This window comes from Pholis gunnellus (assembly GCF_910591455.1).
Source record: "Pholis gunnellus genome assembly, chromosome: 23".
NCBI classification, from domain to species: Eukaryota; Metazoa; Chordata; class Actinopteri; order Perciformes; family Pholidae; genus Pholis; species Pholis gunnellus.
Genome location: NC_136550.1, coordinates 92,501 through 120,153, shown reverse-complemented (window position 1 = coordinate 120,153; position 27,653 = coordinate 92,501). Strand labels below are relative to the sequence as shown.

Sequence of the window (27,653 nt, the reverse complement as noted above, 5' to 3'; positions counted from 1 at the left end):
AGAGAAGAGGAGACGAGCCGCTGGCCCTTTAAGAGAGAAGAGGATGAGCTGCTGGCCCTTTAAGAGAGAAGAGGATGAGCTGCTGGCCCTTTAAGAGAGAAGAGGACGAGCCGCTGGCCCTTTAAGAGAGAAGAGGACGAGCCGCTGGCCCTTTAAGAGAGAAGAGGAGACGAGTCACTGGCCCTTTAAGAGAGAAGAGGATGAGCTGCTGGCCCTTTAAGAGAGAAGAAGCTGAGCTGCTGGCCCTTTAAGAGAGAAGAGGATGAGCTGCTGGCCCTTTAAGAGAGAAGAAGCTGAGCTGCTGGCCCTTTAAGAGAGAAGAGGAGACGAGTCGCTGGCCCTTTAAGAGAGAAGAGGATGAGCTGCTGGCCCTTTAAGAGAGAAGAGGATGAGCTGCTGGCCCTTTAAGAGAGAAGAGGATGAGCTGTTGGCCCTTTAAGAGAGAAGAGGAGACGAGCCGCTGGCCCTTTAAGAGAGAAGAGGATGAGCTGCTGGCCCTTTAAGAGAGAAGAGGATGAGCTGCTGGCCCTTTAAGAGAGAAGAGGATGAGCTGCTGGCCCTTTAAGAAAGAAGAGGATGAGCTGTTGGCCCTTTAAGAGAGAAGAGGAGACGAGCCGCTGGCCCTTTAAGAGAGAAGAGGATGAGCTGCTGGCCCTTTAAGAGAGAAGAGGATGAGCTGCTGGCCCTTTAAGAGAGAAGAGGATGAGCTGCTGGCCCTTTAAGAGAGAAGAGGATGAGCCGACACCCACTCCCCCCTCCTCCTCCTCCTCCTCCTCTCCTCCTCCTCCTCAAACACATTGTTCTCCCGGCGAGCAGCAGCTTCTGCAGACAGGCAGGCAGACATATTGACATACAGACAGACAGACATATTGACAGGCAGGCAGACAGACAGACAGGCACACTGACAGGCAGACAGACAAGTCTCCGGTGTGGACGTTCGGAGGTTTTTAACGGATTCACCGGCTGATACACAGGAGACAAAGACAGAGAGACAGACAGGCTGACAGAGAGACAGACAGACAGAGAGACAGAGAGACAGACAGACTGACTGACGGGCAGAGACGCTATGACCAGAGGCACGCGCCGCTGGACCGACAGGCACGAGCTCAGGTGAGTGACAGAACAAAGAGTCTCTTCTTCCTCTTCCTCTTCTTCTTCTTCTTTGATCTCGTCCGCTGATGCTCCCGCTACCGTTGTCATGGTAACCATATCCTAGTCTGAGGTCATGTCGGTGTTTAATTTAGTATATATATATACTATATAGATTTACATCAAGTTTAACAGTCAAAGATAACTTCCTGTTTACCTGTTTACATGTAAAACACGTGACATCACCACAGACCTGTCAATCATCAGAATAAAATGTCAATAAATGTAATGCAGTCATATAATACTACTACTACTTCTATATAATACTACTACTAATACTACTACTACTTCTATGTAATACTACTACTAATACTACTACTACTTCTATATAATACTACTACTAATACTACTACTACTTCTATGTAATACTACTACTAATACTACTACTACTTCTATATAATACTACTACTAATACTACTACTACTTCTATGTAATACTACTACTAATACTACTACTACTTCTATATAATACTACTACTAATACTACTACTACTTCTATGTAATACTACTACTAATACTACTACTACTTCTATGTAATACTACTACTAATACTACTATATACTACTACTACTACTTCTATGTAATACTACTACTACTACTACTATATTATACTACTACTAATACTACTATATACTACTACTACTACTACTACTTCTATGTAATACTACTACTACTACTACTACTACTACTTCTATGTAATACTACTACTAATACTACTATATACTACTACTACTACTACTACTATATAATACTACTAATACTACTACTACTAATACTACTATATACCACTATATAATACTACTACTAATACTACTATATACTACTATTACTACTACTACTATATAGTACAACTAATACTACTATATAATACTACTAATACTACTACTACTAATACTACTATATACCACTATATAATACTACTACTAATACTACTATATACTACTATTACTACTGCTACTATATAATACAACTAATACTACTATATAATACTACTAATACTACTACTACTAATACTACTATATACCACTATATAATACTACTACTACTACTACTGTATAGTACTACTACTACTACTACTACTATACTACTACTACTACTACTACTACTACTACTATATACTACTACTACTACTACTACTACTATATAACACTACTATATAATACTACTTTTAATACTACTATATATTACTACTACTACTACTATTATTAATAATAATAATAATACTACCACTACTACCATATAATACTACCAATAATACTACTACTACCATATAATACTACTAATAATACTACTATATAATACTTATAATAATACTACTACTAATACCATATAATAATACTAATATTTACCATATAATAATACTACTAATACCATATAATAATACTAATATTTACCATATAATAATACTACTAATACCATATAATAATACTACTAATACCATATAATAATACTAATATTTACCATATAATAATACTACTAATACCATATAATAATACTAATATTTACCATATAATAATACTACTAATACCATATAATAATACTAATATTTACTATATAATAATACTACTAATACCATATAATAATACTACTAATACCATATAATAATACTAATATTTACCATATAATAAAACTTCTAATACCATATAATAATACTACTCCTAATATTTAATATATAATGATGTACAATAATATTAAGAGTTTGTGTGAACAGATGCATGGAGCGCTGCTCTCTTTCCTGTGTGTGTGTGTGTGTCGACGTGTGTGTGTGTGTGTGTGTGTTGTGTGTGTGCGTGTGTGTGTGTGTTGATGTGTGTGTGTGTGTGTGTGTGTGTGTGTGTTGATGTGTGTGTGTGTGTGTGTGTTGATGTGTGTGTGTGTGTGTGTGTGTGTGTGTGTGTGTTGATGTGTGTGTGTGTGTGTGTGTGTGTGTGTGTTGATGTGTGTGTGTGTGTGTGTGTTGATGTGTGTGTGTGTGTGTGTGTGTGTGTGTGTGTTGATGTGTGTGTGTGTGTGTGTGTGTGTGTGTGTGTGATCAGTGAAACCATCTGTCCATTAATATTAGTGATTACTAATAAAAACTCCCAGAATCTATTTATTTTAATTCATTAATGATGAATAAATTCGACCCAAAATCACTTTTCTGTGAATAAAACAAACAGAAAGTTCCGTTAAATCAGGAAGTCAACAGGAAAAAAAGTGAAGGAAATCAGCTTCCTGACAGGAAACACACACACACACACACACACACACACACACACATAAACACACACACACACACACCACTGCTGCTTTTGTCCGTCACAGTATGTGTGTGTGTGTGTGTGTGTCCTACTTTCTGTTCTTTGTTGTTTGACGGCTTCATTGAAAAAAAAACACAAACACAAAGAGACAAAGAGACAAAGAGACAAAGAGACAAAGAGACAAAGACAACATGAAGACTTGAAGAGATATTAATAGAGAACTGACTGAATATGAACAAAAATAAATAAGTAAACATGAAATGATGCAACAAACAAAACTTGTTTTCAAATGAAACAATCAGAAGAAAAAGAAAGACGTCTCGAAATAAACAAAGGACTGATTTTAATATTTCTTTAGTAAAGATTATTTACTGGACGGTACCGGGTCCATCAGGGCCATGTAGGATGGTACTGGGTCCATCAGGGTTAGGTAGGAGTGTACTGGGTCCATCAGAGTTAGGATGGACGGTACTGGGTCCATCAGGGTTAGGTAGGAGTGTACTGGGTCCATCAGGGTTAGGATGGATGGTACTGGGTCCATCAGGGCCAGGTAGGAGTGTACTGGGTCCATCAGAGTTAGGATGGATGGTACTGGGTCCATCAGGGCTAGGTAGGAGTGTACTGGGTCCATCAGAGTTAGGATGGACGGTACTGGGTCCATCAGGGCCAGGTAGGAGTGTACTGGGTCCATCAGAGTTAGGATGGATGGTACTGGGTCCATCAGGGTTAGGATGGATGGTACTGGGTCCATCAGGGCTAGGTAGGAGTGTACTGGGTCCATCAGAGTTAGGATGGACGGTACTGGGTCCATCAGGGCCAGGTAGGAGTGTACTGGGTCCATCAGGGTTAGGATGGATGGTACTGGGTCCATCAGGGCCAGGTAGGAGTGTACTGGGTCCATCAGAGTTAGGATAGACGGTACTGGGTCCATCAGGGTTAGGATGGATGGTACTGGGTCCATCAGGGCCAGGTAGGAGTGTACTGGGTCCATCAGGGTTAGGATGGATGGTACTGGGTCCATCAGGGCCAGGTAGGAGTGTACTGGGTCCATCAGAGCTGATAGACGGTACTGGGTCCATCAGGGTTAGGATGGATGGTACTGGGTTTAAACAGGGTCAAAGATAAACCGGGTCTGTCTGTGTGTCCAGGTAGCCCAGCGCTGAGGTGAGGCTGCTTGTGATTGGTGGTTGCCATGGTGCCCAGGCCGTCTTCGGGGGAGCTGTGGGGGCTCCACCTGATGCCCCCCCGCATCCTGGTGGACTGCTGCCTGCCCAACGGTTGGTTCTCTTCTTCTCTACGGGGATGTGATGATGATGATGATAGTGATGATGGTGATGATGATGATGATGATGATGATGATGATGATGATGGTGGTGGTGATGATGATGATGATGATGATGATGATAGTGATGATGGTGATGATGATGATGATGATGGTGATGATGATGATGATGATGATGATGATGATGGTTATGGTGATGATGATGATGATGATGATAGTGATGATGGTGATGATGATGATGATGGTGATGATGATGATGATGATGATGATGATGATGGTGATGATGATGATAGTGATGATGGTGATGATGATGATGATGGTGATGATGATAGTGATGATGATGATGATAGTGATGATGGTGATGATGATGATGATGGTGATGATGATGATGATGATGATGATGATGGTGATGATGATGATGATGATGGTTATGGTGATGATGATGATGATAGTGATGATGATGATGATGATGATGATAGTGATGATGATGATGATGATGGTGATGATGATGATAGTGATGATGGTGATGATGATGATGATGATGATGATGATAGTGATGATGGTGATGATGATGATGATGGTGATGATGATGATGATGGTGATGATGATGATGATGATGATGATGGTTATGGTGATGATGATGATGATAGTGATGATGATGATGATGATGATGATAGTGATGATGATGATGATGATGGTGATGGTGATGATGATGATGATGATGATGATGATCGTGTCTCAGGGATGATGGTGAGTCTGGAGTGTCTCAGAGAAACTCCTCTCATCAGCATCAAGCAGCAGCTCTTCACTGAGGCCAGGAAGTACCCGCTCTACCACCTGCTGCAGGTACATCTTTGACCCCGTCTACGATTATCTACCGGCAGTAACACAGGTAATAAATCTCTGCTCTCTGATTGGCCAGGAGGAGTCAAGCTACATCTTTGTGGGCGTGAACCAGGAGGCGGAGAGGGAGGAGTTCTACGACGAGACGAGGCGGCTGTGCGACCTCCGACTGTTTCACCCGATCCTGAAGGTCATCGAGCCGCTGGGCAACCGGGAGGAGAAGATCCTGAACCGGGAGATAGGTAACGACTAATGACCTCATCGCTCCCCGAACTCCATCTCCCAGAGTTCCACCCTCCACCCTCAGACTAAAACCCTCCCCGTCTTCAGGGTTCGCCATCGGGATGCCAGTCTGTGAGTTCGAGATGATGAAGGACCCGGAGGTCCAGGACTTCCGTCGCTCCATACTGAGCGTGTGCAGAGAGGCCATGGAGGAAAGGGAGGGGGGAGGGGCTCACAGCCAGGCGCTCTACGTCTACCCCCCCAACCTGGAGTCCAGCCCACAACTCCCACAGCACATCTACAGCAAGCTGGACAAAGGTACATTAAATTACACTGAACCCCCCCTACGAGAACACACAAATACACACAAATACACACAAATACACACTATGAACACACTATCTATGAACACACTATGAACACACTATGAACACAGTCAGCAGGAAAACCAGATCAGGACCTCCCTACTTTTGAATGAGGCCTTTTGTTACCTCAGCCTGGATTAGATGTATGTCTCTTTGTGGTTGTTTTATGTGTCTTTGTGGTTGTTTAATGTCTCTTTGTGGTTGTTTTATGTGTCTTTGTGGTTGTTTAATGTCTCTTTGTTGGTTGTTTTATGTGTCTTTGTGGTTGTTTTTTGTCTCTTTGTGGTTGTTTTATGTGTCTTTGTGGTTGTTTTATGTGTCTTTGTGGTTGTTTAATGTCTCTTTGTGGTTGTTTTATGTGTCTTTGTGGTTGTTTTATGTCTCTTTGTGGTTGTTTTATGTGTCTTTGTGGTTGTTTAATGTCTCTTTGTGGTTGTTGTATGTGTCTTTGTGGTTGTTTAATGTCTCTGTGGTTGTTTAATGTCTCTTTGTGGTTGTTTTATGTGTCTTTGTGGTTGTTTTATGTGTCTTTGTGGTTGTTTAATGTCTCTTTGTGGTTGTTTTATGTGTCTTTGTGGTTGTTTAATGTCTCTGTGGTTGTTTAATGTCTCTTTGTGGTTGTTTTATGTCTCTTTGTGGTTGTTTTATGTGTCTTTGTGGTTGTTTAATGTCTCTTTGTGGTTGTTTTATGTGTCTTTGTGGTTGTTTTATGTCTCTTTGTGGTTGTTTTATGTGTCTTTGTGGTTGTTTTATGTCTCTTTGTGGTTGTTTTATGTGTCTTTGTGGTTGTTTAATGTCTCTTTGTGGTTGTTTTATGTGTCTTTGTGGTTGTTTAATGTCTCTTTGTGGTTGTTTAATGTCTCTTTGTGGTTGTTTTATGTGTCTTTGTGGTTGTTTAATGTCTCTTTGTGGTTGTTTTATGTGTCTTTGTGGTTGTTTTATGTCTCTTTGTGGTTGTTTAATGTCTCTTTGTGGTTGTTTTATGTGTCTTTGTGGTTGTTTTATGTGTCTTTGTGGTTGTTTTATGTCTCTTTGTGGTTGGGTTTAGTAACTAAGGCCTCTGACTGGTGGAGGACCTGAGGGTTTAGTAACCAAGGCCTCTTTTCCAACAACTACTAACTAACTGTTATTTCTGCCTCGAGTGGTTCAGAGCAAAGAGGCCAGATCCACGAATCCGGCCAATCAGAAAGAGACAACTACACGTTGATGCTCAAAGATCCCATGAGCACCACTCTGCAGGACGCTGTGAATCCTGTGACTGTGTCGGGATAGAAAAGATCCATCTAGAGTAAGATAATGTGTCTCTCTCTCTACCCGTCTGTCTGCAGGGAGGTTGATTGTAACCATCTGGGTCATCGTGTCTCCGTCCAACTCCAAACAGAAATACACTCTGAAGGTAAAGCTGGACGTCTGTTGGTTTGAGTCACTCTCTGTTTCTTTACAGCCAACCAAGCTGAGACGCTTCAACTTCACTCAACACATCAACTTCCCCTGAACCACAACCGAGGTCACATCCTGGACCTGGTCACCCCTCCTTTAGCCCCTCTCCCACATACCTGGTCTACCTCTACAATAACACACTCAGACCTGGTCCACCTCTACAACAACACACTCATACCTGGTCTACCTCTACAATAACACACTCAGACCTGGTCCACCTCTACAATAACACACTCAGACCTGGTCCACCTCTACAATAACACACTTAGACCTGGTCTACCTCTACAATAACACACTCAGACCTGGTCTACCTCTACAATAACACACTCAGACCTGGTCTACCTCTACGATAACACACTCAGACCTGGTCCACCTCTACAATAACACACTCATACCTGGTCCACCTCTACAATAACACACTCAGACCTGGTCCACCTCTACAATAACACACTCAGACCTGGTCCACCTCTACAATAACACACTCAGACCTGGTCCACCTCTACAATAACACACTCAGACCTGGTCTACCTCTACAATAACACACAATCCTCTAGAACTGTCTCTTTCACACTGCTCTCTAGTTCACCCCTGAACTCTGCAGTCTAGAGCGACTCTTCAACCAAACCGGCCTCACAGCTCACACCCTGGTTTACAATACTTACAGCAGCGCTGCTCCACCTACTGCTCTGACATCATCCACTCCGGTTCCTGCAACACCATTAGTATCAATAAGGTCTGACCCAGCCTCTCAAGGTGTCCCTTAAGGTTCAGTACTCAATCCTCTGCTCTTCATCCTCTACATGCTCCTCTTTGGTGACATCATACGCCACCATGGTCTCCATTTCTACCAAATCCCCCCCAACTCCACCATCACCACCATCACCACCATCACCACCATCACCACCATCACCACCAACTCCACCATCACCAGCTTCCTCAAACTCTGAAATCCTCATCATCGGCCCCGAATCACGAAACAAATCCCACCACGACATCGATGGCTCCACTGTTCCTGCTTCCTGTCTGTCTGACTACCTGTCTGTCTATCTCCACTGTTCCTGCTGCCACACATGTCCATAACCTTGGTTACGATCAATGCCTCTTCTTCTCCGTCTCCTGCCAATTAAAACTCATTTGTGTAACTGTGTGTGTTTGTGTAACTGTGTAACTGTGTGTGTTGGTGTACAGGTGACTCACGACAGTTTACCTGAGCAGCTCATAGCAGAGTCCATCAGGAAGAAAAGCCGATCGATGCACCTGTCACCTCAACAGCTCCGCCTCTGTGTCCAGGAGTACCAGGGGCAGTACATCCTGAAGGTACACCTGTCTGTCTGTCTACCTGTCTGTCTGTCTGTGTCCAGGAGTACCAGGGGCAGTACATCCTGAAGGTACACCTGTCTGTCTGTCTACCTGTCTGTCTGTCTCTGGTTAGGAGTACCAGGGACAGTACATCCTGAAGGTACACCTGTCTGTCTGTCTACCTGTCTGTCTGTCTGTGTCCAGGAGTACCAGGGGCAGTACATCCTGAAGGTACACCTGTCTGTCTGTCTACCTGTCTGTCTGTCTGTGTCCAGGAGTACCAGGGGCAGTGCATCCTGAAGGTACACCTGTCTGTCTGTCTGTCTGTCTGTGTCTGGTCAGGAGTACCAGGGGCAGTACATCCTGAAGGTACACCTGTCTGTCTGTCTACCTGTCTGTCTGTCTGTGTCCAGGAGTACCAGGGGCAGTACACCCTGAAGGTACACCTGTCTGTCTACCTGTCGGACTACCTGTCTGTCTGTCTACCTGTCTGTCTGTCTGTGTCCAGGAGTATCAGGGGCAGTACATCCTGTAGATACATATGTCTGTCTGAATCACCTGTCTGTCTCACTACCTGTCTTTCTGACTGTCTATCTGTCTGACTCACCTGTCTGTGCCGATGTTGTTTTTTGTCTCTTTGTGGTTGTTTTATGTCTCTTTGTGGATGTTTTATGTCTCTTTGTGGTTGTTTTATGTCTCTTTGTGGATGTTTTGTGTCTCTTTGTGGTTGTTTTATGTCTCTTTGTATCATGTTTAATGTGTCTTTGTGGTTGTTTTGTGTCTCTTTGTGGTTGTTTTGTGTCTCTTTGTGGTTGTTTTGTGTCTCTTTGTGGTTGTTTTATGTCTCTTTGTAGGATGTTTTATGTCTTTGTGGTTGTTTTGTGTCTCTTTGTGGATGTTTTATGTCTCTTTGTAGGATGTTTTATGTCTTTGTGGTTGTTTTGTGTCTCTTTGTGGTTGTTTTATGTCTCTTTGTGGTTGTTTTGTTCCAAAAGAGGGACCATATTACCCTGTTCTGGTGCCTCTCCACTGGCTACCAGTATGGTTCAGAAACTTTAAGGTTCTCTGGTTTGTCTATAAAGCACTAACTGGACTGGCCCCTTCCTTTATTGCAGACCTCTTTACTACATCATCTTCCTCCAGGTCCCTCAGGTCGGCTGACTTGGGGCTCAGGGGAGACTATTGCAGGACTGTGGACCAGCTTCCCCCTTCCTATCAGATCGCCCCCCATTGACTCTTTTAAGTCCAGGCTCAAAACATACTTTTACCCTTTAGCGCAGAGGTCTTCAACAGGGGGTCCATGGAGGTACTGCAGGGGGTCCGCGGAATGTTTGGTTGATTTTGCGCGCGCATGGATCGCATGGATCTCATTTGCGCTCTCGGATTTTGACAGTGATTTGCCTTCATACTGCTCCATCTCTGTCGGTTTGGGGGTCCTTGGCCTAAAAAACGTTATAGACCCCTGCGCGTTTGACTCTTCCTGATTTTTGACTTGTGCATATGTGTTTATTTGGCCCATTTGTGAGCTCTGTGCATTGTTGTTTATTTCAGACTTTCTTTTATTTGTGCTTTGAGCTACCTGCTGTAGCTGTATACCACTTTGGTAAACATGGGTTGTTTTTAAATGTGCTTTATGAATTCATTTGATTGACTGATGGATTTGTGTCTCTTCGTGGTTATTTGTTTGTTTGTTTTTCTTTGCGCAGTCTTTGGTCCAAGAGAATATCTAATATTAATTGTTTCTAAAGGTAGACAGTACATCCTCAAGGTACACCTGTCTACATGACATACCTGTCTGTGTCCAGGTGTACCAGAGATAGTACGTCATGGAGGGACACCTGTCTGTCTGTATGTCTGTCTGACTCACCTGTCTGTCTGTGTCCAGGAGTACCAGGGGCAGTACATCTTGAAGCTACACCAGTCTGCCTGACTCACCTGTCTTTCTGACTCACCTGTCTGCCTGACTCACCTGTCTGCCTGTCTCCTCAGGTGTGTGGCTGTGATGAGTACCTGTTGGAGAAGTATCCTCTCAGTCAGTACAAGGTAACAACTTCACTCTGAAAACACAAACCTTCATGGATGAGCTCTCGAGTACGACCCGTCTGTCCCTCCACCTGTCTCTCTGCAGTATATCCGGTCCTGTATCATCGTGGGTCGTCTTCCACATCTGATGCTGGTCTCCAAAGACAGCCTCTACTCTCAGCTGCCTGCCTCTGGTTTCGTCACACCCTCATACAGGTACAGCAGTCCATCAGCATCTCTGACACACGTATCACAGCCAATCAGGAGCCTGTACAGGTGAAGTGTAGCCAGGTGGAAGATGTTTGTTGTTTGTGTTTCAGTCGTCGAACTCCTCAGCCGTCTCCCTGTCCAGGAGGAGGCGATGGTTCTCCTCCTCGCTCTCTGTGGGCCTTCAACACTCTGCTGAGGGTCCGACTGCTCTGCGCCACTTACGTTAACGTCAACATCCGAGACATCGACAAGGTTCGTCACGACATCATCCTCAGTCTGTTCTCCTGTTCTCGTGTTCTCAGTTTTCTGTCTCTTTGTGGTTGTTTTCTGTGTCTTTGTGGTTGTTTTCTGTCTCTTTGTGGTTGTTTTCTGATCTCTTTGTGGTTGTTTTCTGTCTCTTTGAGGTGGTTTTCTGTCTCTTTGTGGTTGTTTTCTGTCTCTTTGTGGTTGTTTTCTGTCTCTTTGAGGTGGTTTTCTGATCTCTTTGTGGTTGTTTTCTGTCTTTGTGGTTGTTTTCTGTCTCTTTGAGGTGGTTTTCTGATCTCTTTGTGGTTGTTTTCTGTCTCTTTGTGGTTGTTTTCTGTCTCTTTGTGGTTGTTTTCTGATCTCTTTGTGGTTGTTTTCTGTCTCTTTGTGGTTGTTTTCTGTCTCTTTGTGGTTGTTTTCTGATCTCTTTGTGGTTGTTTTCTGTCTCTTGGAGGTGGTTTTGAGTTTCTTTGAGGTGGTTTTGTATCTATTTCTGGTTGTTCAGAATCTGTTTGTTGAGGTTTTCATCTATTTCTGGTTGTTTTGCATCTCATTCTTGTTACGTTTCTCTTTGTGGTTTGTTAGTGTCTCTTTGTGGTGGTTCTGTGTTTCTTTGTGTCTCGTTGTGGGTTGTTTGTGTCTCTTTATGTGTCTTTGTGGTGGTTCTGTCACGGTTAGGCTTTGCCTCTTGTGTCTGTCTGTGTGTGTGTGTGTGTGTGTGTGTGTGTGTGTGTGTGTGTGGGTGTGTGTGTTTTTCTCCTGATTGTTCTCATTTACTTCACCTGACCCTGGCTTTTCCCTCTTCCAACTCCACACTGCACTCATTCAACTCACCTGCCTGCAATCTACTCATCACCCCACACATATACTGTATTCTCCCCTGCTTTCCCTGTTCAGATTGTATTTGTCCTTCCCAGAGTGTGCTTCATGTTCTGGTATTTTGTCCTCGTGTTTGTTTCGATGATTAGTGACTTTGCCTTTCTACAGTTTTTGGATTTTTGGTCCGCTCGCTGTTGGAGCCGTTTTGAGTTCTTTATATTACTTTTTTGGTGACCAGTAAAAGAACCTTGCCTTCCACCTTGTCTCCAGTGCCTGTCTCTGCACTTGAGTCTCTGCTCTGTTCCAGAAGTGTGAGAGGTTCTGTGTGTCTTTATGTCTCTTTGTGGTGGTTCTGTGTGTCTTTATGTCTCTTTGTGGTGTAAAGCTTGAAACATGTACTGTGTGTGTGTGTTTAGATCTATGTGAGGACAGGAATCTATCACGGTGGAGAGCCGCTCTGTGACAACGTCAACACCCAGAGAGTCCCCTGTTCTAACCCCCGGTAACAAACTCACTGAATACACACACTGATTATACGCACTGATTATACACACTGAATATATACACTGATTATACACACTGAATATACTCACTGATTATACACACTGATTATACACACTGAATATACACACTGATTATACACACTGAATATATACACTGATTATATACACTGAATATATACACTGAATACATACACTGAATACGCACACTGATTATACGCACTGATTATACACACTGAATACACACACTGAATACACACACTGATTATACGCACTGATTATACACACTGAATATATACACTGATTATACACACTGAATATACACACTGATTATACACACTGATTATACACACTGAATATACACACTGATTATACACACTGAATATATACACTGATTATACACACTGAATATACACACTGATTATACACACTGAATATACACACTGATTATACACTGATTATACACACTGATTATACACTGATTATACACACTGATTATACACACTGAATACACACACTAATTATACACACTGATTATATACACTGATTATACACACTGAATATACACTGATTATACACACTGATTATACACTGATTATACACACTGATTATACACACTGAATACACACACTAATTATACACACTGATTATACACACTGATTATACACACTGATTATACACTGATTATACACACTGATTATACACTGATTATACACACTGATTATATACTGATTATACACACTGATTATACACACTGATTATACACACTGAATACACACACTGATTATACACACTGAATATACACACTGATTATACACACTGAATATACACACTGAATACACACACTGAATATGTGAGATAAATGGATTTTTGGACTAACTAATGTTATATTTTAAGGTGTGTTACAGTTCAAACGGCCAGCGATGTTATATTTTAATGTGTGTTATAGTTTAAACGGCCAGCAGGTGTCGCCATCTCACCACTAGGGGGTTGTCTGCGCATGATATTCTGGTCCTTGTGGTAAAGAAGCGGTGAAGAAGAACGAAAAAGAACGTTGTACCGTAGCATTAGCCAAGGCGCGAATAAAACACTTTTGTTAAAAACGCTATTCAAGGTGTCTGCTACCGTTCTTTGGTGCGCCCGTCATCAGACACTGACGGGTGGGCAACATATCTTGGCGAGCCAGCCAGGAGAAAGGTGTCTTCAAGCAGAATCTCCAGCAGTGAGAGGAAGATCTTTCTCCCAAGACGAACCTAGAACAACAGTTAGCTAACTGCCGTGTCATCATGGAACTTGAGGCGCTTCTGGACAGAGCCAGCTCAATTCTGACCAAACTACACTGGGATCAGGTAGTACAAGTCTGCACACACCTAAACTGTATTGAGGAAGATGACGAGACCATAAATGATAGGAGTCGACGAACACTTGTTAAACTAGTGGAGAAGAAACTGGATGCTATTGAACAGGATGAGGATGGGGATGAAGCATGTCAGATTATCCAAGATCTTTTAGCCTTCATGGGAGCAATGGTTGACGGGAGTGGTGAGGAAACAGAGCAGGAACGTCTCCGCTTACGAGAGATAAAGGGGAAGTACGTTGAGCTGCAGAAGTCCCAAGAACTGTCCCGTAAGCTCCTAGAGGAGGAAATTAAAGCTCTCAGTAATAAACTGCATATAACCGACCCCACTGTGAATGAGCTTATCCAGTCCCCTCAACAATCCAAAATTCCTGAAGTAACCATTCGAAGAGAGTTCCGTATAAGTGGGCAAATTGGCGAGGGAGGACAGCGCGACAAATTGTCATATACCAACCTGGTACACCAGATAGACGGAGGACTTCGGAGAGGTCATGGTGAATCAGATATCATTGAAGCAGTCATAAAAGCCATTAGCCCAGGGCTGAAACTGCGGGATATGCTTGAAATAAAAACTGATCTGACTCTCTCAAAGCTTAAGACTATTCTAAAGGGGCACTATAATGAGGAAGATACATCAGACCTGTACCAGAGACTCATTAGCATAGTTCAGGAACCGAAGGAATCAGCTCAAAACTTCCTGTTCAGGGCGATAGAACTCAAAGACAGGCTGCTGTTTGCATCAAAAGAAAATGAGTCGGGGGAGCAATATAGCCCTGATTTGATAAGTAAGAAATTCTTGAGGTCCGTGGGCACAGGGCTGTTGAGTGATAACATTAAATTCCAGATAAAGCCTTTCCTGGACGACCCAACAGTCAGTGATGAGATGCTCATTGAAAGAGTAAATGAGGCAGCAAGTCTTGAGGCAGAGAGACTCAACAAACTCAAGAAATCCACTGTCAAGTCAGCCCGTGTAAATGAGCTACATGCTAGTGTTTCAGGGGAGGCAGCGAGCAGCCAACATAGCTCTTCTCCAGACCCAACTGCACAGGCTGGGAGGAACAGCCGAGACCAGAAAGAAAAGCCTCCGACAACCCGCCACACATCAGACACTGAGATCCATTCAATCGTGAGGGAACTGAAAACTGAAATGGCAGAGATGAAAAAGATGGTATTGGCTTCCATGAGTACATACACAAACAGGAGACAGACAATGGGAGAGAGAGGGGCTCGGAAGAGAGGCTGCAGGACCTGCCAGGACAAAGGTGAAGGAGAAAGCTGCAACCACTGCTTCAAGTGTGGCCAGGCTGGACATGTGTCTCGTGGGTGCAGGGCTCCTTACCAGTCTCAGGGAAACGGGAGAGGGTTGCTGTCGAGGGACCCACAGTAACCCAACAAAAACCATCACAGTCCCGATGTTGCCAGAACTGCCTACAAGAGGAGGACCAGGTAAAAATACTACAAAAATGTAAGGGGTGTTCAGTCACATTATACTGCTCAAAAGAATGTCAGAGAAACCACTGGGAAAAGCACAAGCCTCTCTGTGTGGCAATAAGTCAAGTCGAGAAAAGGGTAACTGAGGAGGAAGAAAGAAAACACAAATTACCAGATATGTGTAAGGTGAATTACCTCTCAGCCAAACAGAAAAGGAGACTGATTAAACTGATAGGAAGACGGAATATGGTGAAATGTAGCTTTGACAACATACCTGTGACAGCACTCTGGGACACGGGGGCACAGGCAACAGTGATAAATGATGCCTGGAGAGGTAAACACCTCCCTCACAGCATAATTCGTCAGATTGATGAACTTATTGGACCAGATCCACTAAATGGGGTTGCAGCCAATCAGACAGAAATACCATTTATTGGGTGGATACCGGTAGAGTTCAAACTGAACTCGGAGGTTTCAAATCACAGTATGTTGGTACCAGTGCTTGTGTCCAGCAACCCGAAGGTAGCTGAGGATCCCATCATAGGCTTCAATGTGATAGAGGAAATGATAAATACACAAATAAAACAGCTGGGAGTGACAACAGATGACTGTGTTGCACAAATAGTTAGTGGGGCCTTTGGCATTGACTCCAGTGCTGCTGAGACCTTCATACAATTAATGCACACCTACCAGTCAGATAATGAGGAAGTGATCGTGAAAACGGGCAAGCATAGAATAGTCCTCCTTCCTGGAGAATCAACCACGGTGAGGTGCCGCTCGCACACACAGACTGACGAAGACACAGTGATGTTGTTTTGCCCTGACACAAAAACCAGTCTGCCAGAAGGGGTACATATACAGGAAGTGCTATTCACCAAGCGAAAGGGGAATTGTACCACTATTCCAGTCCCTATAGTTAACAGCACTAAACACAGTGTCGCACTGAGCCCACGCACAAACTTAGGGCACATTGAAATGGTGAAGGCAGTTTACCCAGCAGCAGTGCAGCCCGTCATGGAGGGACAAGCAGCACAGACAGAGACGCAGGACACAGGAAACACACCACCTGATGAGTTTGGCGGAGTCAACACTGACACACCATGTCCAGCCCAGAGTGACAGCAAAGCATGGGACCCACCTCTAGCACTGGATCACCTGACCAGCGAGCAGCAGGCTATTGCAAAACGAATGCTGAGAGAGGAGTGTAATGCCTTTTCAAAAGATGATATGGACGTTGGCTGTATTCCAACACTGAAAATGCACATCACCTTAAAGGATCAGACTCCTGTCCAAAAGACTTATATCAGTGTTCCAAAACCGGTTCACCAGGAAGTGAAGGAGTACCTGCAAGACCTCATCAACAGGGGCTGGATCACAAAATCAAAGTCACCCTACTCCTCACCAATTGTCTGTGTCAGAAAAAAAGATGGTAGCTTGAGATTATGCTGCGATTACAGAGAACTAAATCGTAAGTCAGTGCCAGACAGACATCCCATCCCAAGGATACAGGATATGCTAGATAGTCTCAGTGGGAGTTCCTGGTTTTCAGTGTTAGATCAGGGCAAGGCATACCACCAAGGGTTTCTAGATGAAGAGAGCCAGCCTCTCACAGCCTTTATAACTCCATGGGGCTTGTACCAGTGGATACGAATCCCATTTGGATTGAGTTCAGCACCGGCTGAATTTCAAAGGAGTATGGAGGAGTGTCTATGGGGACTACGGGATGAGATCTGCCAGCCATATCTAGATGATAATCTAGTCCACAGTAAATCTTTTCAGGATCATGTCAACCACATACAGATGGTTCTGAGGCGGTACCAACAACACGGCATCAAGCTCACAGCAAAGAAATGTGAACTATTCAGACACAATGTAAGATTTCTGGGGAAGATCGTGTCTAAGGAGGGATACACAATGGATCCTGCAGAAATAGCCCCGGTGCAGGCCTTAAAGGAGAAATGTCCTACTACTGTTGGAGAGGTAAGACAGTTGCTAGGGTTTCTCTCCTACTACAGGTCTTACATACAGGACTTTTCACGCCTGGCTAAGCCATTGTATGACCTGTTAGCAGCCCCTCCAAGTGGCACCGATCCTCCTCCTAATACCAAAGTCCTCAAAAGAAAAACAACACAGAAAAGAGGGAAACAGGGACAGTTGCCTAGTGGGACACATGTGACATGGACTGAGGAACATTGCCAAGTAGTGGGCCAGCTAGTCGACAAGCTGTCCAGCCCACCAGTACTCAGTTACCCTGACTTCAACCAACCATTCGTCCTCCACACTGATGCATCACAAGAGGGCCTCGGAGCGGTGTTGTACCAGCAGAGGGAAGGCAAGCTGAAGGTAATAGCCTATGGCTCCAGAACTCTTACCCCTCCAGAAAAAAATTATCATCTGCATTCTGGTAAATTAGAGTTTCTGGCACTAAAGTGGGCTATTTGTGAGCGCTTTAGGGACTATCTGTTCCATACTCCTTCCTTTGTTGTGTATACTGACAATAATCCGCTCACATACATACTGTCAACTGCAAAGTTAAATGCCACAGGGCAGAGATGGGTAGCCGAGTTAGCGGATTTCAATTTTACTATAAAGTACAGACCAGGTAAAGCAAATGCGGATGCAGATGGCTTGTCTAGAATGCCTATGTATTTTGAGAGGTACATAAGTCAGTGCACAGAGTCAGTCAGTCAGGAAACAGTGAGTGCCACTAAGCAGGGTATCCTGGTGCAGCAGGAGGAGCCAGCACCGTTGTTGAGCTCAGTCTCATTCAGTACACTTCAAGAACAGGCAGATACAGACAGGTTGGTCAGCACAGTACAGCCAATATCCAAAGACAAAATACGAGATGCACAACAAAAAGACCCGGTTATAGGCAAAGTATTGGACTACAAAATGAAAAATGAAAGGCCAAGTCCCAATGTCCTAAGGAAGGAAAGCCCTGAGCTGAGAAACCTGGTTAGGGAATGGAGTAAACTGGAGATCAAGGCAGATGGAATTTTGCATAGGAGGAGTCAGTCTAGATGTCAGCTAGTACTCCCCAAGATCTACCATCCTCTCGTTCTGAAAGAGCTTCACAAGGAGATGGGTCACTTGGGCACAGAAAGGACAGTTAATCTGATCAGAGACCGTTTCTTTTGGCCAAAAATGCAGCGTGACGTTGAGCACTTCGTGACAAATGTGTGTGAATGCCTCAAGAAGAGGAAACCAAACCGAACAGCACGAGCTCCGATGATGAGTATCAAAACCACTCACCCATTTGAGTTAGTCTCAGTGGACTTCCTACACCTGGAAAAGTCTAAAGGGGGGTATGAATATATTCTGGTGGTTATAGACCATTATACACGCTTTGCCCAAGCCTACGCAACTACCAACAAATCAGCAAAAACTGTGGCTGACAAACTATTTAACGATTTTGCTATGAAATTTGGGTTTCCTGGAAAAATCCATCATGACATGGGCAGGGAATTTGAGAACCAGTTACTGCACCGTCTAAAAGAACTCTGTGGTATCAAGGGATCACACACCACTCCTTATCACCCACAAGGGAACGGACAGACTGAAAGATTCAACAGAACACTTCTCTCCATGTTAAGAACACTGACAGAGGAACAGAAAACTGACTGGAAAAGCTATCTTCCTAAAGTCCTGCATGCTTACAATTGCACCTCGAGCGATGCAACAGGCTACTCTCCATTCTTCTTGTTATTTGGCAGGACACCCCGGCTTCCAGTGGACATCCTTTTTGGAATCGAAAGGGAGGACCAGCCAGGCTCATATCAGGCCTATGTGGAGAAATGGAGAAAGAGGATGACAGAGGCCTATGAGATAGCATCTAAACATGCAGGCAGGTCAGCCGACAGAGGAAAAAAACAATATGACAAAAGAATCTATGGTCCGGATTTACAAGTGGGCAGCCGAGTCCTAGTGAGGAATACAACAGAGAGAGGAGGGCCGGGAAAGCTCCGATCATACTGGGAGAATGATGTCTACATCATCAGAGGACGTAAAGGGGATGACAGTCCTGTGTTTGAGGTCGAATCTGAGAGTGGGAAAAGTAGGACAAAAGTCCTCCACAGAAATCTATTGTTGCCATGTGACTTCCTGCCTGTAGCTGAAAACACAAAACCAAAAACATTCCAAAGCACAGAGCAAGTAAGGACAAGAAACAATAATGGAATCGGTCAGGAACTCAGAACACAGCACATCCAGCAAACAGACACTGATGAAGAATCAGATGAAGAGTTTCCAACAGGAGTACTCTCTTGGTCATCCGCAGAACAGGAAGATTCGCTGGCACTCAATCCGACAGCACCGGAATTCTATCCCCAGGACACATCTGACGTGTCAGATGGACACCACTCGCTCCATGGAGCTCATGAGGAACAGGATGACAACCCAGCTACGGACAGGGCAGAACTGGATTTTATAGACAACAAGGATGACATTGGGAATCCAGGAGAAAGTGTGGACTCTGACATTGAGATGCTGGAGGAAACCGAACAGATAGCAGGATATCCCAAAAGAGAAAGGAGACGACCACAGACACTGACATACGACAAACTTGGTCAGCCTAATTTCACACAGAGAACAGTGTCCACCAGAGAAATAGCCGTGAACAGCTACTGGCGGCCTTGGTAGTGGAAATAAATTGGTACAGTTCATTGACTGAGAAAGAGACTCGTACCATTTGAAACGATACATAAGGTGGCTGGTGGCCTGGGAAGAGCAAAGCACACAATCCGTTGGCTGAAGTGTGTCAGGGCGTTTGAATATGAAGTGGGTATGAGGACTGTCAGAGAGAGAAACCCACCCAGGTACAAGGACTAATAGAATGGTAATGATGTGAAATAGGGGTAATGGGTATGTGAAGTGACAAAGTCAGGGGCAGTCATGATCACAGTGCACAGTGGTTATGGTGCTAAAGGAAAAAATGTCATACCCTTTATGTTAAAGAACGTGCTGCCCAATCATTGTAATACCACTCTATGTATGTACACAAAAGGTTACCAGTGTAGTTAAATGTCGAGACGACATTTGTTCAAGTGGGGGAGAGTGTGAGATAAATGGATTTTTGGACTAACTAATGTTATATTTTAAGGTGTGTTACAGTTCAAACGGCCAGCGATGTTATATTTTAATGTGTGTTATAGTTTAAACGGCCAGCAGGTGTCGCCATCTCACCACTAGGGGGTTGTCTGCGCATGATATTCTGGTCCTTGTGGTAAAGAAGCGGTGAAGAAGAACGAAAAAGAACGTTGTACCGTAGCATTAGCCAAGGCGCGAATAAAACACTTTTGTTAAAAACGCTATTCAAGGTGTCTGCTACCGTTCTTTGGTGCGCCCGTCATCAGACACTGACGGGTGGGCAACATATCTACACACTGAATATACACACTGATTATACACACTGAATATACACACTGATTATACACTGATTATACACACTGATTATACACTGATTATACATACTGATTATACACACTGAATATACACCCTGATTATACACACTAATTATACACACTGATTATATACACTGATTATACACACTGAATATACACACTGAATATACACCCTGATTATACACACTAATTATACACACTGATTATATACACTGATTATACACACTGAATATACACTGATTATACACTGATTATACACACTGATTATACACACTGATTATACACTGATTATACACACTGAATACACACACTGAATATACACACTGATTATACACACTGAATATACACACTGAATACACACACTGAATATATACACTGATTATACACACTGATTATAAACACTGATTATACACACTGATTATACACTGATTATACACTGATTATACACACTGAATACACACACTGAATATACACACTGATTATACACACTGAATATACACACTGAATACACACACTGAATATATACACTGATTATACACACTGATTATACACTGATTATACACACTGAATACACACACTGAATATACACACTGATTATACACACTGAATATACACACTGAATACACACACTGAATATATACACTGATTATACACACTGATTATACACACTGATTATAAACACTGATTATACACACTGATTATACACTGATTATACACACTGAATACACACACTGAATATACACACTGATTATACACACTGAATATACACACTGAATACACACACTGAATATATACACTGATTATACACACTGATTATACACTGATTATACACACTGATTATACACTGATTATACACACTGATTATACACACTGATTATACACTGATTATACACTGATTATACACTGATTATACACACTGAATACACACACTGAATATACACACTGATTATACACACTGAATATACACACTGAATACACACACTGAATATATACACTGATTATACACACTGATTATAAACACTGATTATACACACTGAATACACACACTGAATATACACACTGATTATACACACTGAATATACACACTGAATACACACACTGAATATATACACTGATTATACACACTGATTATACACACTGAATATACACACTGAATACACCCACTGAATATATACACTGATTATACACACTGAATACACACACTGAATACACACTGATTATATACACTAATTATACACACTGAATATACACACTGAATATATACACTGATTATACACACTGATTATACACACTGAATATACACACTGAATACACCCACTGAATATATACACTGATTATACACACTGAATATACACACTGAATACACACACTGAATACACACACTGATTATACGCACTGATTATACACACTGAATATATACACTGATTATACACACTGAATATATACACTGAATACATACACTGAATACACACACTGATTATACGCACTGATTATACACACTGAATATATACACTGATTATACACACTGAATATACACACTGATTATACACACTGATTATACACACTGAATATACACACTGATTATACACACTGAATATATACACTGATTATACACACTGAATACACGCACTGATTATACGCACTGATTATACACACTGAATATACACACTGATTATACACACTGAATATATACACTGATTATACACACTGAATATATACACTGATTATACGCACTGAATACACACACTGAATATATACACTGATTATACACTGAATATATACACTGATTATACACACTGAATATACACACTGATTATACACACTGAATACACACACTGATTATACACACTGAATATACACACTGATTATACACACTGAATATATACACTGATTATACGCACTGAATACACACACTGAATATATACACTGATTATACACTGATTATATACACTTTCTCCACCTGTCTTGCTGACCACCTGTCTCTTAGCTCTGTGTCTCCTGTCCTACCTGTCTGTCTGTCTCCAGGTGGAATGAGTGGCTGGCCTATGACATCTACCTGGCTGATCTACCTCGCTCAGCCAGACTCTGTCTGTCGATCTGCTCTGTGAAGGGAAGGAAAGGAGCCAAGGAGGTGAGCTGGAATGGAGACAAGAACTCATAAACACATGAAGGAACCAAAGAAAGTGACTGAATCCACCTGTGTGTCCCTCAGGAGCACTGTCCTCTGGCCTGGGGCAACGTGAACCTGTTCGACTACACAGACATTCTGGTTTTGGGTAAAGTGGCTCTGAGTCTTTGGCCGGTCCCTCACGGCCTCGAGGACCTCCTCAATCCCATCGGAGTCGCAGGTTCAAATCCCAACAAGGTACACGACATCTCCGACTACCTGTCTGTCTCTCTGCCCATGGATCACATGTGATTGATGTATTATTGATCGTCCTCTTTAGGAGACTCCCTGTGTGGAGCTGGAGTTCTCCTGGTTTAATCAGACGGTTGTGTTTCCTGATGAGCAGCAGATAGAAGAACACGCTAACTGGACCGTCAGCCGAGAGCTGGGCTACACCTACTGCCATGGAGTGGTAATCTGTGTATAAATACACATATACACACGTATATATATATTAGTGTTGGGCAACTTATCTCGTTAACGCATTAATTAATCGCGCATTAACGCAGTTTTAAAAAAAATGCAAAACACACGTTGATGCAGCAAATCACCCAAACAAACGGTGGAGGAAGATTCAGACTACGTGGATGCAGCGCGTGGAGAAGTTTAGAGAAGCTAAAGACAAGCTAACAGATGCTACAGAGACAAGCTAACAGATGCTACAGAGACAAGCTAACAGATGCTACAGAGACAAGCTAACAGATGCTACAGAGAAAAGCTAACAGATGCTACAGAGAAAAGCTAACAGATGCTACAGAGACAAGCTAACAGATGCTACAGAGAAGTGGAGACACTCTGCAGGTTGGTGTTTTTTTTTTAATTTATTTTTTTTTATTTGCAGAATTGAAACAATGAAATTCAAAACAAACATAACAGAGATAAATGAATATCACAGTGCAGGAGGAGGCAGAAAGCCAACTGGGCTTATTTGAAGCCTCCTCCTATATAATATTAAAATTTTACAAAATTACAAACGTGAAGCTGTCGGTCTGAGGAACGTCCTTAAGGCGCGTTCACGTCTCGTTTGGTGTGAACGCACCTTTAGGATCAACCAATGACGTCACGTATGAGCCTCAAGACGCACCGTCACTAGAAGAACACACAAGTTGTGTTAAAGGAGAGGACGAGCACCAGCTGCTGCTCTCACTGAGACTACTGGACATCGCTGGGTGACCTTCATCACCTCTGAGTTACAGCATCATAGTGATGAAGAGGAGAACACACAACACACACATTGTGATGAAACGTGTTGTTCATGTTGTTCATGTTCACACACTGAGCACAGAGAGAGAAGAGAATCCTGCTGTTAACAACAACCGCATGAGTTTAACGTGTTCACACCACATGTTGTTGACCTTTGACCTTTAGTTCATAGAGCAGCACTTTAACATACAAGAGACCAACACACTACTTTAGATTCATTATGAACTTTAACATAACAATGAGATTAATCAACATTACATGTTAATCGTTGCCCAGCATTAATGTATGTATATGTGTATTGTATAGATCACAGTATAGATCAGTGTGTGTATATATATATATACACACACTGATCTATACTGTATAGATCTATACTGTATAGATCAGTGTGTGTATATATATATATATATACACACACTGATCTATACAGTGTCAAACTTCTAACATCTGTACAGATTTATCCCGTCAAAGATGGCAGCAGATCTCATTCATTTTTTGTCCCTAACTTTCATTCTCCTTCCCTCCACCTGTCTCTCTCTCACCTGTCTCTCTCTCACCTGTCTCTCTCTCACCTGTCTCACTGTCTCAGAGCAGTCGTCTGGCCTGTGACAGCAGAACTTCAGCAGGTGATGCAGAGCAGCTTCGTTCTCTTTGCTCCAGAGATCCTCTCTATGAACTCTCAGAGCAGGAGAAGGACTTCCTGTGGAGGCACAGGTGAGGGGCGGGGCTTCCTGTGGAGGCACAGGTAGGGGCGGGGCTTACTTTAGAGACAGGAGCGAAGCAGGTTTAAATGTGAACAGTTTAAATGGTCTTTAAGACAAATAATTGATTCTACCTGTCTCACCTTTCGCTACCTTTTTCTTTACCCTTCTTGTCTGTGGCTATGTGACTCGTTTCTTCCCAAACTGTCCTTACCCACCTTCACCTGTCTACCTGTGCCTTTCCTGTTCTCTACCTGTCTTTCTCTCTGCAGACATTACTGTGTAAACATACCAGAGTCTCTTCCTAAGCTGCTTCTGTCCGTCAAATGGAACTCTCGAGACGAAGTGTCCCAGGTACGAAAACCACCTCCTCACAGTCAGGATGACTTCTTTATTCAATTCATCTCATCAGTTACCTGTCTGCCCCCCCCATCCCCCCCTCAGATGTACTGCTTGCTGAAGGAGTGGCCTCTGATGGAACCTGAATCTGCTCTGGAGTTGTTGGACTGTAACTTTCCTGATCCGATGGTCAGAGAGTTCGCTCTGCGCTGCCTGGTGCAAGGCCTGACTGACGACAAGCTGTCACAGTACCTGCTGCAGCTCGTACAGGTGAGTTTATGCCCTCATGTCCTGGTCGCCTACGGGTGCGTTCCGCCTCTTGGTACGGGTGCGTTCCGCCTCTTGGTACGTTCCGCCTCTTGGTACGGGTGCGTTTCGCCTCTTGGTACGTTTCGCCTCTTGGTACGGGTGCGTTTCGCCTCTTGGTACGGGTGCGTTTCGCCTCTTGGTGCGTTTCGCCTCTTGGTACGGGTGCGTTTCGCCTCTTGGTGCGTTTCGCCTCTTGGTACGTTTCGCCTCTTGGTGCGTTTCGCCTCTTGGTACGGGTGCGTTTCGCCTCTTGGTACGTTTCGCCTCTTGGTACGGGTGCGTTTCGCCTCTTGGTACGTTTCGCCTCTTGGTACGGGTGCGTTCCGCCTCTTGGTACGGGTGCGTTTCGCCTCTTGGTACGTTTCGCCTCTTGGTACGGGTACGTTTCGCCTCTTGGTACGTTCCGCCTCTTGGTACGGGTGCGTTAGGTATGTAGTCAGGGTGAAGCCTCACATTTATTTTGTCCGGTCAGTCACCTAGCTGGTGCTACCTTTTGAAGTAATTGAAGCTGTAAAGTCAAGTACTTGCTCATATGGTCGTATGACCCACCCTTCTCTGATTGGCTTATCCTCATATTCTTAGCCTAACCAATCTCACTGCTAATCAATGAAGGTAAGGAGTACCAGCCAATCAGAGGACCAACTCTGTCTGTGAATTGTGTGTTTGCAGGTGTTAAAGTACGAAATGTACCTGGACAATCCTCTGGCTCGGTTCCTGATAAAGAAAGCTCTGACCAATCAGAGGATAGGACACTTCTTCTTCTGGCATCTCAAGTGAGGAACACAACCTGTAGAATGAACAGTTCCCCACAGAGCTGTTAACACATACAGATCTACAAGTTCTAGTTGGTTCTAGTTCTACAGTGTTGTGTTAAAACTAACAGGAACTCTGTTCTCAGGTCAGAGATGCACAATAAGACCGTGTCCCGTCGGTTTGGTCTGCTGCTGGAAGCTTTCTGCAGAGCCTGTGGCATGTACCTGAAGCACCTGAACCGACAGGTGAGCACTGAAACACCTGAACAGCCTAGTGGTTCAGTGTGATACTGCAGTCAATAACTGTGTGTGTCTGCAGGTGGAGGCGATGGATAAACTGGTTAACTTGACCGACACACTGAAACAAGAGAAGAAGGACGAAACTCAAAAAGTATGAAAACAAGAACAGTTTTCTATTTTAAAGGATCAGTGTGAGAGATTTAGAGACCTCTAGTGGTGAGTTACAGAACTACGGTGGCCTGCAGGTTCAGAAAGTCTTCAGGATACTCGGAGCTGCTCTTATTATTACTCTGTTCCTCTTCATGACTAAATAATTGCTTTTAAATATATGTATAATTTTACAAATGTAAAAAGAGTAAATTCAGAACAAGATGAGAACCCCCCCACAGGTTTTAAGAAAGGAGACGAGACGGCCTGTAGCAACTACAGAAGAACAGAACTCCAGTCTGCAACAGGCAGATTCCTGATCCACATAGTGGCCTAACCGGCCCAGGAGACCTGCTCCCTGAGTCACGGGGATCAGCATCACCAGGTGGACCGGTCATGTCATACACTTACCAAAGTCTTCCCAAACTAATTCTTTCTGGCCAACTGAAGGAAGGGCAACGCACCCAAAGGGACATACAAAGTGGGACTATAAAGGTCTATGAAGGACCTTTAGTACCACAGAAGAAGAATGCCCCCATTGAAGAACCTGTGGATCCAGGACTCTACAGAGCCCCCTACAGGAGGACAATGTGTTTATAATGATGATCGTAATACTGATGTGTTGCTGTGCTGTGATTGGTTGTCAGACTCAGATGAAGTTCCTGGTTGAACACATGTCTCGTCCAGATTACATGGAGGCTCTTCAGGGATTCGTCTCTCCTCTGAACCCTGTTCACCAGCTGGGGAACCTCAGGTAACACTAACTAACTCATTCACTAACTAACTCTTTAACTAGATAACCAACCCACTCACTCATTCATTAACTAACCAACTCATTAACTCTCTAACTAGATAACCAACTAACGCACTCACTATCTAACTTTCTTACTATCTCACTAGGATGCAGGATCATGTAATGTGTGTGTGTGTGTGTGTGTGTGTGTGTGTGTGTGTGTGTGTGTGTGTGTGTCT

General features: G+C 43.3%; 1 protein-coding gene across 1 annotated transcript in view; it reads left to right on the top strand.

The window, feature by feature from the left end:
• Window positions 1-4,580: 4,580 nt before the first annotated feature.
• The window catches only part of LOC306714829 (phosphatidylinositol 4,5-bisphosphate 3-kinase catalytic subunit alpha isoform), a gene marked incomplete at both ends in the record, with an annotated part of 27,381 nt that continues 4,308 nt past the window's right edge, over window positions 4,581-27,653 (top strand). The window contains 21 exons of the mRNA XM_079184973.1: window positions 4,581-4,665; window positions 5,413-5,516; window positions 5,593-5,755; window positions 5,844-6,053; window positions 7,429-7,496; window positions 8,729-8,839; window positions 10,734-10,751; window positions 10,829-10,882; window positions 10,968-11,077; window positions 11,182-11,323; window positions 12,553-12,638; window positions 22,849-22,954; window positions 23,036-23,188; window positions 23,271-23,402; window positions 24,783-24,907; window positions 25,167-25,248; window positions 25,339-25,503; window positions 26,212-26,315; window positions 26,441-26,540; window positions 26,614-26,685; window positions 27,329-27,435. Of these exons, the coding sequence (XP_079041099.1) occupies window positions 4,581-4,665; window positions 5,413-5,516; window positions 5,593-5,755; window positions 5,844-6,053; window positions 7,429-7,496; window positions 8,729-8,839; window positions 10,734-10,751; window positions 10,829-10,882; window positions 10,968-11,077; window positions 11,182-11,323; window positions 12,553-12,638; window positions 22,849-22,954; window positions 23,036-23,188; window positions 23,271-23,402; window positions 24,783-24,907; window positions 25,167-25,248; window positions 25,339-25,503; window positions 26,212-26,315; window positions 26,441-26,540; window positions 26,614-26,685; window positions 27,329-27,435 (2,297 nt within the window). The remainder of the gene's footprint in view (window positions 4,666-5,412; window positions 5,517-5,592; window positions 5,756-5,843; window positions 6,054-7,428; window positions 7,497-8,728; window positions 8,840-10,733; window positions 10,752-10,828; window positions 10,883-10,967; window positions 11,078-11,181; window positions 11,324-12,552; window positions 12,639-22,848; window positions 22,955-23,035; window positions 23,189-23,270; window positions 23,403-24,782; window positions 24,908-25,166; window positions 25,249-25,338; window positions 25,504-26,211; window positions 26,316-26,440; window positions 26,541-26,613; window positions 26,686-27,328; window positions 27,436-27,653) is intronic.